The 14587-nt window shown below is 38.1% G+C and overlaps 1 protein-coding gene across 4 annotated transcripts in view; it reads right to left on the bottom strand.

Moving 5' to 3' along the window:
* fcho1 (FCH and mu domain containing endocytic adaptor 1) overlaps positions 1-14587 on the bottom strand; it is an 88047-nt gene that overhangs the window by 41560 nt on the left and 31900 nt on the right. For all 4 annotated transcript variants that reach the window (XM_061738772.1, XM_061738768.1, XM_061738773.1 and 1 more), the window contains one exon: positions 3759-3850. In XM_061738772.1, the coding sequence (XP_061594756.1) occupies positions 3759-3850 (92 nt within the window). The remainder of the gene's footprint in view (positions 1-3758; positions 3851-14587) is intronic.

Below are 14587 nucleotides of genomic sequence, written 5' to 3'. Positions count from 1 at the left end.
ACTCGTGTGGTTATAAAAGAACTGAGGCTTCACTGTACTGCGTGAATGAAAAAGTGAATTGTTGTGCGGCAGAATAAAGTCTAGCTGATTAAATAAAACTCATGGGCAGATTGATGTATTTATATTTTTCAGAAAGTACGACCGCGGTTAATGACATGGAATTTAACTTTAACATTAACTTGACAACGTGTGTCCCCGAAACTCTGCAAAAAGTAGATTTGAGCTGCTAAACATCCCACACAGCTGGATAACGATGGTCATCCAGAACTTAATCAAATTTCATGAATACAGTGACTGTGGAGATCATTAACAAGCTTTTATTAGCTTAACATTGTTTGGCCTGAGGCCAACAAGGAAAATGGTCTCGGCGTTGCCCTTTATCCACGTGAAAAGAGCTCACTATGAACAATAATCATTGTTTGAATAAAAGGAGAGTTGTTAGGAAGGAAAGGAGAGAAGAATTAGATAAGATCAAATAAAAGTTCACTCCACTGGGAGTGGTCGGGTTTTACTCCATCCTCAGGGCCCGTTGGGAGCGTTTTATAAATACAGTGTCTGCAAGTGTTGCCTGCTCATCTGGATGCATGAAACTATGAATTTAACCAAAGGTTTCAGACGTTTTTAGGGGGCCTGAAGGTGAGTTGAGGGGAGAGAAGGCGAGTTGGGAGGCGTTAACCGGGAAACATAACGTAACCTGTGTATATTATTCCTACATCAGCAGGATTTATACCCCGTCAGACAGGTGTAGTTTTCAAAACCAGGATGGATGAACATCGGGATGAGTGGCTTTGCTTCTTGCAAATCCCGGTTCATCATCTTTGTGTCCACTTGTTGAAACAATGGACCATCCCCTGTAGGCCTGTGTTGAAAAAAATCGATTCTCCGATTTTAAATCGATTCTCATATTAATTCCTAAAAATCGATTCATACGTCTAAAGATCGATTAAAAAAAAAATAATAATAATAATAATATATATATTTTTTTGTACTTTTTGGTACTTTTTTGTTTATGCCCAAAAAAGGAATATTTTGTTGGACATGAGAATAACTGGTGCCATGTTTTTGCCTTTAAATATGTTTAAAAGGTATGAAAACATTAAAGTTTTCAGTTATAATTGCATAAATTGTCTATATTTCTTTGCTTTATATACTGTCTTGGGGTTACATTTGCATAAATGTTAAAATCCAAATTCTCATAAATGGGGAAAAAATAAAATAAAATAAAAAATAAAAAAAATAAAAAATAAAATAAAAAATAAATAAAATAAAAACTTTTACTTTTTTCAGTATCAAAAGTTAATCCTATCTGTGACTTTCCGCTGCTTCTCTCATCAGCTATTTCTTTATTTTATAGAATAATAATTAATAAATAAATGAATAAAACTCCTACATCTACAAACCCTCCCACGACCCCTCACCCCATGGTTTTCCTTTTTCATTTCTCTAAACTGATCCCCTCCTCGTGGTTCACCCTCCACAGGTTAATGGCATGTAGATGGATAAGATGGAGCCAGCATGTGTGTTTTATATTGATCTGCTGTTTGTACATTGATGCATTAAGTGCCAAATATGACTCAATGGTTTTGGTTTTGGGGGGGTTTTCCACCCCAGAGCAGACGGCTGCTTATGTGAGCGGCTTCGCGGCTAACTTGGCTCCAATGCCATCAGTCTTACCTCCATACTGAGGCCGACGCTGAAGTTAACAAAACCTGCAGTTCCTCAAACCTTTTCCATCCTACGTCATATAATGGTGCACACGCATTTTGGTAACAGAAGTGTTGTTCTTCTGTGACTGAAAGACGAGGTAGCAACTGGTTGGCAGGCATTTAACAAACCCAGATACGGTTGTACGTAGGCCTGTGTTGAAAAAAAATCGATTTTCCGATTCTAAATCAATTCTCATATTAATTCCTAAAAATCGATTTTTTTTATATATATATTTTATTTTTTTATTTATTTTATTTTATTTATATATATTTTTCGCCATGTGAACTTTAATCCCAGTAGTCGGACACACAGTTTGTCATGACACTTCTGAAAAATGCCAGGTGCTTCATGGCAATATTTGTGCGTGGTGACAGAATAAATTAGATAAGCTAAAATGATTTGTTTACTGCATGAACTGTTGCAATTTTTCTTTTTTGCACTTTAAATGGATATTGAAAGGCCTGTTTGAGTTATTTATTTATTTCTTAGTTATTTCACAATAATTATTGTGAAATTATTATTTCACTAGTTATTTTACAGTCATATAATTCAGGCAACAGCACAAAAAACATTTTAAATAACACTAAGCCAAATCAATATCGAATCGATAATTCGATAATCGATTCTGAATATTAAGAATCGGAATCAAATCGATTCTTGACATTTGAATCGATACCCAGCCCAAGTTGTACGAATATCTATTCCAACGGCAGACTAAAGTTTTAAAGGATAAAAAAAAAAAAATTCATAAAAAAAAATGCTGGCGTCTGCAGCACCCCCTTTATACCAGGTAGTTATTTTTCTACTCTTTAATTTTACAAGGCGGCCTTGTTTACATTACTGATTGTCTGTATGATTTACAATAATAATCAAATGCAGCTACGGTTTGATAAGCTGGCTGGTGCTTGCTAGACTAAACAAACATGTTTGTGTTTTTATTTTTGCATGCGAGGCGTCGTTGGACTCTTAATAGTCCTGGTTTTGTATCATCTGTGTTTATGTACGTGACCACAGAGAACGTGTTCATAAGCATCCAGTGACATCCAGGCGCGTAATTTCTCTCTGATGTAGACGCTCGGTTTCTCAGTTAAATAGGTATATATATATGTATATGTGGCCACTTGCGAATGTCTTCAACCCGCTTATTAATAGAACACGGATCCGGAAGTCGGACATCGTTTGTGAAAAGTCAACTAAGGTAAAGTTTGTGATCTTTAGTTAATTATCCCCTTGCATAACTTGACCAGCTGTCATCATTGTTTACAATATACAAAAAGGGTCTACGTTAGAAATGTCCAACTTTATAGCAGAAATAAACATTTACAGCTCGGATCAACAAACAGCTTCAGTAAGTTTAGTGAAGCAATCAGCAGTTTTTACTAATCTAGTGTCGGATAAATGTTTCAGCCCTTTCTCCACTGAAACCGGATATTCTGCTGGATTTTCACGTCTTCTGCTACGAAGTGGCGTTCGTGCTGAACCAATAACATCTTCAATAGTCCGTTTTAACCCGTTCCTACCACTCTTAAAAAAGGCCAACAAACTTTTTAAGCGCTGAGAATAAATAAATGCGAGTAAATCCAAACGTTCTACAACCGAGTTGAATAACTCGGGTAAAGATGAAGAGGAGGTGTTGAATCGCTGGAACCGTTTCAGAAATTAAGACGCAGTATTTGGCACATGAAAAGTGTGTGTAATGTAGGACGTCCATGCAAAGACCGAGTCGGGGGTCGTGTGTTTGATTGATGCACTTTAAAAGTAGCACGGTGGTGAGGAGGAGAGTCAGAGGTCGTAAAGAGGTGACTGACAGCATTCAAACAACGAGACACTTGTTTTAGCATTTCCTCCACAATCTGCATACGGCTGTCAAGACTCTCACTCCACATAAATCATAAAAAGGATTGCTAGATACAGCAAAACCAGAAAATAGTTAATTTATAGTAGAGAATTTCACCCAAGCTTCAAGCGTCTCATCTTTTTTCCCCCCAACAAACACTGAACTTCTCCAGCTCTCACCAGCACAGACATTCACAGGTAGACACGAAACGTACCTTTCTCGGACAAACTCGGCTAGCTCCTTGGTTGCCAGCTGGCCATGCTTCATGTTGTGATAGAGCACGTCAAAGCCGGCATTCTTCTCCCCCTGCCAAGACACAATACATAAAATAAAACACACTCTGTTAATACCAAGTCAGGAAACAGCAGACTGATGTGAGAATTGTGAAGAGATGGACGTCAGCCTGGGCCCAAACACATGAGGCCGTGTGTAGTTTACACATTTATGAAATACAGATTGAGCTATTCGCTATTCAATTGACATGTTTAGAGCAAAATTTCCTGCATCCTAGATCCATTTTTGATGTTTGAAACTATTAAAAAATATTGAGCATCTTCACTTATTTAAAACAGTAATTTATTTCTGCCAATACTTATTACTTCTGTTTTATGATGCAATTTTTTTTCTCCCTGCAGTCAATTCACATATATACTGTATTTGATATGTTATTTATTAAAAAAAATTTTTTTTTTAAATACATTACTTGAAGAAAAGGAAGTTCATATTTAAAAAAAAAAAGAAATGTCTGAACACATATTTGAATGAATTTCCCCTCTTAAATAGTACATTTTCTTCAGAATTAAGCCCTATTTGCATAGTTATGGGTTATTAATCATTACAGATTACTTGAGGAGCTGTGGTAATATTGATCCAGTCCAACTGCCCCATGTCTGATAGGTAAATTAAAAAGTCTGCTACAGATTATCCCCTTTTCCACCATGGCAGCTATGGTGGGAGGTAAAAGAAGATGTTAGTCAACATTATGCTTCCCAATAAAGACAAGGCAGGAAGCCGTGAGCCAGCAGAAGAGCGGAGATGAGATTGATGACTCGCGTAGCCGACTGTGGTACGAAACCGTCCATCACTCATCAGCGTCAAACACTGATCTGACAGCAGCAGAAAGCACTCACCATGATGTTTACCGTTACCACGGCAACACAAGCACACAGGTTTGTGTCACCTGTCAAAACATGTCGTGTTGTCGATGTAAACCGGTTGTAGTGTGTATGACGTTTTCACATTTTCCACTATTGTAGCCAGAAACGCTACAGGTTCATTTCATGATTCCACATGTTTTTGTTGATTACATGTTTATTGTTTATAGTAACACAAACCCCTGATGACACATCCGTCTATACATTCACACCTCTAAATTATAGCAAAACAGACGTTAGGATAGGATCTGATAGCTGCGGGTCCCCAGGTAGTGCTAGTCCCGAGCAGAGCTGGGTAGAGTAGCCAAAAATTGTACTCAAGTAAAAGTACTGTTACTTCAGAATAATATGACTCAAGTAGAAGTAAAAAGTAGTCGTCCAAATAATTACTTGAGTAAAAGTAAAAAAGTACTTGGTAAAAAAAACTACTCAAGTACTGAGTAACTGTTGAGTAACGTCTGATTTATTTTTTTAACACACCCATTCAAACAGACAAAAGTACAAAATAATCATTTTCAGGCAAATTAAATCAATAAAATTAATTACAATTAATACAAAATAGCTTAAATTAAAATAATCTTAAAGTAAATTCAAGTACTTTAATAAATTATAAAATAAATAAAATAACAATTAAAAAATAAATTAAGCACAAGTAGCACAAAATGTCAAGCCTTTGTACTTTTATTTTTTAACCAGGCAGAACTAGAACAAGCCCATGAACTCATAAAAACTCTGTGTGTGTTTGAGTCTGTGTAAATGTGACAAAACATGCAAAAACAAACATTTTTCCCAAAGAATCACCCAGTGATGTCATGAGATTGACGCGTACGCGGATAAAAGGGATAAAAGAAAAGTAACAGCTCAACGTAGCCTAATGTAGCGGAGTAAGAGTAACAGTTTCTTCTTCACAAATCTACTCAAGTAAAAGTAAAAAGTATAGTGATTCAAAGCTACTCCTAAAAGTACAAAATTTCCCAAAACTTACTCAAGTAATTGTAACGAAGTAAATGTAACTCGTTACTACCCACCTCTGGTCTCGAGTGAACAGCACATCAGACAGCTATGACGATCCAAACTGTTTAAAAAGACCGGGCTGGAACCTAAAGATGAATACTTCTCTTTTTAAATACATTTCTCAGTTTTAATGATTGATATACTGTCTTTGTATTATTCCATTTTATATACAGACATATATATATATATATATATATATATACAGAAAAAATATACAGAAAAAAAAAAGAAAAAAAAAGAAAAAAGAGTTCATCAAATGTTTGCAGACTGAACTTGGGAATGTGGTCGTAAAGTTCTTGCTTCAGCGTCATGCCGCTTCCACGTGAGGTTAATTGCTTTGTTATGACAATTGAACTAATTGTTTGTTACTGTTATGTAAAGAAGATTTCAGGTAAAACAGAAAAAACACACTTTTTAACCACTATCCATACCATTTTTAATGTAGGCAGGGTTAAACGTCAAACGTCACTGTTCAAATATCAATTTTTACTACTATTATTATGCAGAATATCTTTTAAAAGCTGTTATCTACTTATATCTACATTAAGAGGGAAATGGAGCAAAAAGTCAAATTAAGAGGGAAATGCAGCAAAAAGTCAAGAGAGCTGATGAAACTGTAATGACATATGTATATAAATACTGTACATGGGTCAATGACGTGACGCCTATATTTTCTGAAAAACTGATTTTTTTTTCAATTCAAAAAAGGTTTAAATGGATAAAAAAATACCAGATATATAAACTACCTGTCCCACATATGGACTCACTTGAATTTTACAAAAAATACTAGTTATTTGGGATTTTGTTGTTGTTTTAAGCGTCAAAATGTCATGTGGTGCGACCGTCCGACCATGACTCTTGTTTTGAAAACTTATTTAAAATCACTCTAAATGTATTTAAATCAATCTGGCGTTGATTTCCAAAATGTCTTGTAGTGTATAAGATTTAGACACATTTATATTTCCATCATAATATACAAACAAAGTTTGACTGATGTCCATTTTACGAAATATCATGTGACATTAAAATAACTATTTTTGTATAACACTGAAAACTTGTAAAAAAAAAAAAAAAAAAGATGTCAAGATGTTAAGGAAATTAATTTATTTTAATATGAATCATGGTTGCACCACATTACTTTTATTAAGGCTAGTGCCAATTCATCTTGACAAAAATCACTTAATTTAGAAGTTTTATATGAATTTATGTGTACACAACATTCCTTAATGTTTGAACTACTGCAGTAGATATTCTTTTTTTTATTATTTTAAAATTGACCTGTTGAAAATCCTTATTCGTCATTGACCCACATGTAAATGGGCTATTAAAAACGATCTCATCCGTCAAGGACCACGCCTGCATGACTTTCTGCCATTGAACTGCTTGGACGCCACAGTAAAGTGCAGCTACTGTTGAGATGAGATGTCAATTTTGCAGCAAAGCGGAGTTAACACGGACTACATCATCGATTCATGTCCATCACTGCTGTAATTACACAAACCCACGCCTGTATTTGCTTAAGTCGCTATAATCTGGGCAGAGTAAAAGCAGCTGAGGCAGCAACACCATTGCAGTAAAGGGCGTGTCGCATCTTCAGCCTCACCGCATTTTTCAGCCCACAGACAACTGGGCTACTGGGCCGCCTGCAGAGACGGAGAGACAGCTGCTTTCAGCACCTAAAAATACCCCGCTGGAGGAGAAGAGACCCCTCTCCAGGTAGCAGGGGGGTGGCTGGAATGCCGAGGAGAGGTCGTCAGCAGACGCAAACTCTGCATAGTAAGCAAACAAAGCAGACATGCAGAGTGAACAGTTGACTCCCTGCAGCCAGGTAGGAGGAGGGACGAGACCTGGCGGAGCACGTCCAGCACTTCTGTCTGAAACCTCACTGGTCGTTTTCACCAAGCTCTTCTTTTCATTGTCATGAAGGAGAAAAATAAATAAAACAAACAAACAAAAATAAAAAATAAATCAAGTATGAGATTTTTAAAAATAAATAAATAAAAATCTGTCAATGAAAAAAAAAAAAAAAAAAAAAGGAAAAAAGGAGTCAATTTTAGTCTTGTGTAGGTGAACCATTCCTTGAGGCCAAATCATTAGAGGAAAAGTCAAGGACTCTTCTCATCATATTATAAACACAATGTGACATAATTTGAAAATAAGACTCTTGATCTTGCAGGTTGTTTGGAAATACAGACTAGGGGTGGGCAAAAATATCGATATGGCAATATATCGCGATACTTTTCCAGCCGATTTAATATCGATATTCAAAATTTGAATATCGATTTTTTTAATTTTAATTTTTTAATATTTTTTATCCCCGATCTTTTTCCCATTATATCACCCAGTGCTCCTACCTAAGTGACAGTCCTGGGAATTGCCACTCTCTACCAACCCTGGGAGGGCCCTGCACTGAGCTCCGGTTTTATTTCACGTTTTATTTCATTTTATAATTTATTTTTTATATAACACAATTGCCTGTCCTTAAAAAATGAAAAATAATGGACAGAGGTTTGTTTATTTATGGATTTATATCTATACTGACTGATCACTGTGCCTGTCCTTGGTTTTAGTACCCATCTTTCTTGTGTTTATTATCATTTGCCACATAATTAAAGCAACCTCATACTAAATTTAATGTTAATTTCATATGATGTAAATAATATGAAAAACATATACAAATATGTTGTAACTTTAGCTTGTATAGTTATAATAAAACATTGTTTTGACTCAGTTTGTCCCATGAATTGTCACTATAATCTGATGAACGTGCAACTCGGATTTTAAGATCCATCACTATCATCTGATGTACATATATACAACTTGGATGTTAAGATGTGTAATGCATTTTTACATTTTTCGGTGAACTATGTAGAATATAATAATCGGGATATCGCATAATCGGGATATCGCAATGTGTATCGTATCGTGGCTCAAGTATCGTGATGCGTATCGTATCGTGAGGTCCTTCCCAATACCCACCCCTAATACAGACACTAATGGCGCTTTTATACTAGTACCTACTCAGCGTGACTCAACTCGCCACGCCCCCGTTTTGCACTTTTACACTACGGGTGGAGGCGTGCCGAGTAGATACTTTTTCTGTATCTATTCTGCCGAGGTTCTAAACAAACTGAGTCAGCCCTGCATCTGACGTCATCACACTACAGGCCACCGATTGGTCGGGGGCGGGGCCGTCAGACGTTTGAATCAGGAAGCGGGAATCAGCGCAAGAGCGGCTTGCAGCGATTTTATTCAACAGGCAATGGCAGCGCAAACGTCTGTTTCGTGATCCAACCTTCATAAACCTGGTGGTTGAGGAGAGAATTAATAAGGGATGTAGATGGGCGATAAAGAACGACCAGATCCACCAGGAGCTCTGTCACTTCTCAGCCGCTCGCGGTTACCAGCTGACTTTTCAGTGCCGACACAAAAAAAAAAACAGCATCGCCGCTTGAAGCGTCTTTCACTCTCATTTTTTTACTTGATATCGAACACAAGTCACAGACCAAGCAGTACATATATCATCTCCTCCAGGTTCTACATCTTTAGTGTTGTCTTCTCCGTTTAGATCACACAATCAAATACGTCACAGCAGCTTCGCTCCAACCTCCTACTTCTCATCTGGGTGTCTAGAAACAAACGAGGACAAGGTGAGTGGCGGCAAGACGAGGCGTGACGAGTCGAGTCGCGCTGAGTAGGTACTAGTATAAACTAGTATAAAAGCGCCATAAGAGTGTCTGTGCATATATTAAAAAAAAAAAAAAAAAAAAGCAGTTTTGCTTCTTTTTCTTCGTACAAAGCCATGTTGCTCAGGAAACCGACAGGATCCTTATCTCAATCAAAGATAGCTGTGACTACAGCAGATTATATCGCTTAACATCTCGACTAAATGCGACAAAGATTTGTCACATTTAGCCGGTGCTGGGTTAGTACAATAACTTGGACACACTTTTTGTCTTGGATAACCTGACAATTATTTCATTTAATAATTTACCTTCTCCTTTTTTCTAGGATCAGTGGCCACTTTTGTGTTGCATTGTCTAATTCACATTAATGGGAGAAAGTCATTGAGGTAAGAAGATGAACGAATCCTTTCTTCCAGTCCTGTTAATTTGTAGTCAAGAATATCCTTTTTCGAGCACAACACATTTGCTATTATATTTATTAATTCTCATCTAATTTGTTTATGATGGTACATGTATTATTTAGTGATTATTATTGTTCTTTTTTATGTTATTGATTTATTGTTCAGCTGTTTTATTTATTTATTAGATTTTTTTGTGCTTATGTTCGAAATAAAAGTCAAATCAAAAAATGTCAGTTTTGTCAGTCTCCTTTGGAGAGGACCTAGGATTAAAGTCGTAGGGGGGTGTTACCCAACTTGTTTCTATAATATTAACCGCTTCATTATGTTTTTACACCAAAAAACAGTTTAAGATTTAAACTTGGGGTAAATCAAACTCAGATATTTAGATTACTACAAGTCTACTTGACCATGTTTGTCAAAGCAGGTTAAGAGACTGAGAACTATGTTGCACTGAATTGTGTTATGCAGTTTGTCCTGGTTTTTCTGTTGAGGGTTTTTGTAAAAGGTCAATTATGGAGTGCAGTGAGCACTTAATGCAAGCAGAAGTAGATCCTCTAACACCATCATGTTATAAACAGACCTAGATGCATTTAGCCTGGGGATGAACCACTCATTTAGCTGTTTATCTAACAATTAGCTGTTAACTGTTCTGCTTTCATCACAGAAAAGCATCTTCCCTGGATGTTGGGATTTATGTTACAGACTTGAACATCCTAGAAATAATATAACAGAGTATACGTGGGACGATATTACCATCTCAAAGTATTTAACTATTAGAAACCTTGTGTTAATACGAGCATCGCCAGAGGTCAACTACATATAATGGGAGAACAGTAAGATCTCTTTCCAAGTTTATTGGGCAGGATCACATGCCTCTAACTTGGGAAGAGGAGCATAATCAGAGTGTGACCACTCTCAGGAGCCTTCAATATGACCCAAACAAAAATACTCTTTCTTGATAGTGCGAGCAGATGAAAAAAAGGCACTGGAAGACGCTCTGGCATGATCCGATTACCCATTACACAGGTGGGAGTCGCGAACCGACTGACGGTCCCAAAGTAATAAAAAATAAAACCTCTTAAAGCCTTCAGTGAATGAAAATCCTTCAGTTCTGATGTATGCAAACCCCCTCCTCTATTTGCTCTTGCTGATCTCTTTTTCATCAATTAAGCCGACTATTTTGGTCACGCGTGATGGAGCTCATTACCATGACAATGTGGAGAACGATGGGAGAGGAGGCTAAAAGAATTTGGGTGGGGGGGGTGCAAGATCTGTACGAGGCCAAGTTTCTCATGAAGACTTACTGAGCCACTGAAGGTTGTTGTGGATCTGTTTTCATTTGTCCAGAGGGGTGGTGCTGCAGAGGTTTGTTTTTTTCCACAGAAAAAAAAAAATCGATGGCAGCATTAGTCTGCTAAGTGGTGGTTTTCCTCTCAGCCAGGTTCAGGTCGTTGCATTTTCTGATTAAAGAGTAGCTCTCAAAGCAAAAACCGGCTCTCAAAGCAAAAACCCATATATATAATATATCACTACACAACTAGATGTTCTTGCTTTCTACCTCATACGTATTACTCCTGAAACACCAAAGATTCAAGTTACTGACAAGGTAACAGGTGATGAGATGATTGTTGAACATATATCTACGTTTACATGACAGTAGGGCTGTTCGATTTTGCCCAAAAATAAAATCTCGATTTTTTTCTCTCAAAATCCGATTACGATTATTTTGTGAATTGACAAAAGGCAAAGAAATTATTTCAAATATGCTGTTTTATTGATAATTTGCCCCATTGGGCTTTAAGTGCAATCTTTGCTCTTATTAAACCAAAAATGAATGAATAAAGTGCAAAACTCTGTAAAATAAGTTGGAAAAAAGTTTTTTTTTAATTCAAGATCTTTTTATTAAAATTTTCACAAAATAAAAAAGGTGAAATGCTGCATGTCAATTACAAACATTTTGATTAGGCATGGGCATGTTAATCATAGCATACACCAGTGTACAGAATATAAAAAACAATTAAACAGTATGAAAAAATATAAAATAGTAACAAAAACAAACTACAGACCAAACTAATCCCTCCCCTGTCACTGCCAGATTACTAATCACAATATGAGGTCACTCTAACATCAAAAGCCTGCACTAGGAATATAAAAGAAATATGAAGTATAGTTCACAGGGTCTGGAATGCTTCTAGAAAAGGTCCCCACACTTTCTGGAACTTATTTGATTGCTGAAGCGAGTATCTAATTTTCTCCAGTTTTAAGCAGGACATGATGTCTTCCAGCCATTGCGCACGAGTAGGAGGGAAGGGATCCTTCCACCTGAACAGAATTGCCCGACGAGCCAAAAGGGAGGCAAAAGACAAAGTGTGCCCCTGTGCAGTGGTTAACTTCCTTCCTCCCTCCATGACCCCAAACAGGGCAGTCAGTGGGTTTGGTTCTAATCTGATTTTAAGCACCAGAGAGAGAGTATGAAATACTTCCATCCAGTACTTGTTTAGAAATGGGCAGGACCAGTACATGTGGATGAGAGAGGCTTCTGCTACCTTACATCTTACACAGTATGGACTAATATCTGGGTACATGGAGGATAACTTTGCTTTTGAAATATGAGCCCTGTGTACCACTTTAAACTGAATTAAGCAGTGACGTGCGCACAGGGAGGTTGTATTAACCAGTTTGAGTATGGACTCCCAGGTATCCTCTGATAAGGGAAGCCCTAAGTCCTGCTCCCATGCTGCTTTGAGTTTATCTGTAGGGGCACTCTTAAGATCCAGCAACATGCCATAGAAAGACGAAATGAGCCCCTTTTTGAATGGGTCTGTGGCAAGAACTTTGTCAACTGTGGTCGAGCCTATCGATGCACCAGGGCTGGGTGTCTGGGAAAGAACAAAATGTCTAGCCTGAAGATACCTAAAGAAATGTGATTTTGGAAGGCTGAATTTACTACTTAACTGCTCAAAAGATGCCACGGTGCCGTCTATGAACATATCTCTAAAACGAATCATACCCCTCCTGTGCCATTCCTGGAAGGTGGGGTCCTCAAGGGATGGTTTGAAAGAGTGATTTGATGCAATGGGGCTAAGAAGAGAGAAGCTGTGAAAACCAAAAAACTTCCTAAATTGGGCCCAAATTCTAAGAGAATGTTTAACCACTGGGTTTTTGATTGATTTAAGTGGAGGAAGTGGAAGTGAGGAGCCGAGTAGGGCAGGAATTGACAGGTCATCAGTTGGATGTAACTCCATCGCCACCCAGTCAGGGCGGTCAGCGCCGTCGCAGTAGAAGGACCAGAATGCAAGGCAGCGCAGGTTAGCAGCCCAATAATAATAACGAAAGTTTGGGAGGGCCAGACCACCTGCAGACTTAATTTTTTGAAGGTGAGTTTTGTTCAAACGTGGCCGTTTACCCCGCCATAGGTATGTAGATATAACTGAGTCAAGGGACTGAAAAAAAGAACCAGGAATAAAGAGTGGTAAGGTCTGGAAAAGGTACAAAAATTTAGGTAAAATGGTCATTTTAACTGAATTGATGCGACCCACAAGAGACATTGACAGGGGTGACCATTGTGTAAGGGTTTGTTTGGTCTCATTTAACAATGAGATAAGATTCTCTTGGAGCAGGTCTTTGTGTTTCCTTGTCACAGATATGCCTAAATAGGAGAATTTGTCATTTGCGATTTTAAAGGGAAAATTGGAAAGGTCTAAAGCATGCGATTCGAGATTGGTAGGGAAAAGCTCACTTTTGCTGAAATTCAGTTTATAGCCTGAGAGTTTCCCAAACTGACTGAGAAGTGACAGCGCAGGGGGTAATGAGGCCAGAGGGTGAGAGATGAAAAGCAAGAGGTCATCGGCATAAAGCGAGACCTTATGTTCCCTGCCACCTCTCCAGATACCGGACACATCCTCACAAGATCGGAGCGCTGTGGCAAGCGGTTCGATAGCCATGTCAAAAAGCATGGGACTAAGGGGGCACCCCTGACGGGTTCCACGATGCAGATTAAATGGTTTTGACCGTTGAGAGTTAGTACGAATTGAGGCTGTTGGGTGTAAATAGAGAAGTTTAATCCACAGAGCAAAGTTCGGACCAAAACCAAACCTGTCCAGCACAGCAAAGAGATAATCCCATTGGACGCGATCAAATGCTTTCTCCGCATCCAGAGAGACAACGCATTCAGGGATAGCCTCAGAGGCAGAGTAGATAATATTGAACAGTCGCCTTGTGTTGAAGTAAGACTGCCTACCTTTAATGAAGCCAGTTTGGTCTTCAGATATAATTGTGGGGAGGGCATTCTCCAGCCTATGGGCTAGGACTTTAGCTAGGATTTTAGCATCTGTGTTTAATAGGGAGATGGGCCTGTAGGAGGCGCATTCAGTAGGATCCTTCCCTTTTTTAGCTATGAGGGTGATGCAGGCCTCCGAAAAAGAAGGAGGGAGGGAACCGTGGCTGAAGGATTCTGAAAGAACTGTAGATAGCAGTGGGGAAAGCAGAGTAGAAAATTTCTTTAGAAATTCCGCCGGGAAGCCATCAGGGCCAGGACATTTACCCGACTGCAGTGAAGAAATGGCTCGAGTAATTTCCATCAGGAATATCGGTTCTTCTAATGTCTTCCTTAGATCTGGTGAAAGACTGGGAATACTAAGACTATTTAAAAAGTCCGCAATCTCATCTCGATCAGTCTGAGATTCCGAGGTGTATAGCTGGGTATAAAAGTCCCTGAATGCTTCATTTATGAGTAAGTGGTCTGTAGTTACATGGCCATTTGGTAATCGAATCTTAGAAATATTTTGT

This window comes from Cololabis saira, chromosome 13, assembly GCF_033807715.1.
Source record: "Cololabis saira isolate AMF1-May2022 chromosome 13, fColSai1.1, whole genome shotgun sequence".
In the NCBI taxonomy this organism is placed as follows: Eukaryota; Metazoa; Chordata; class Actinopteri; order Beloniformes; family Belonidae; genus Cololabis; species Cololabis saira.
The sequence above is the reverse complement of the archived record's forward strand: the minus strand, read 5'-3'. Positions and strand labels throughout refer to the sequence as shown.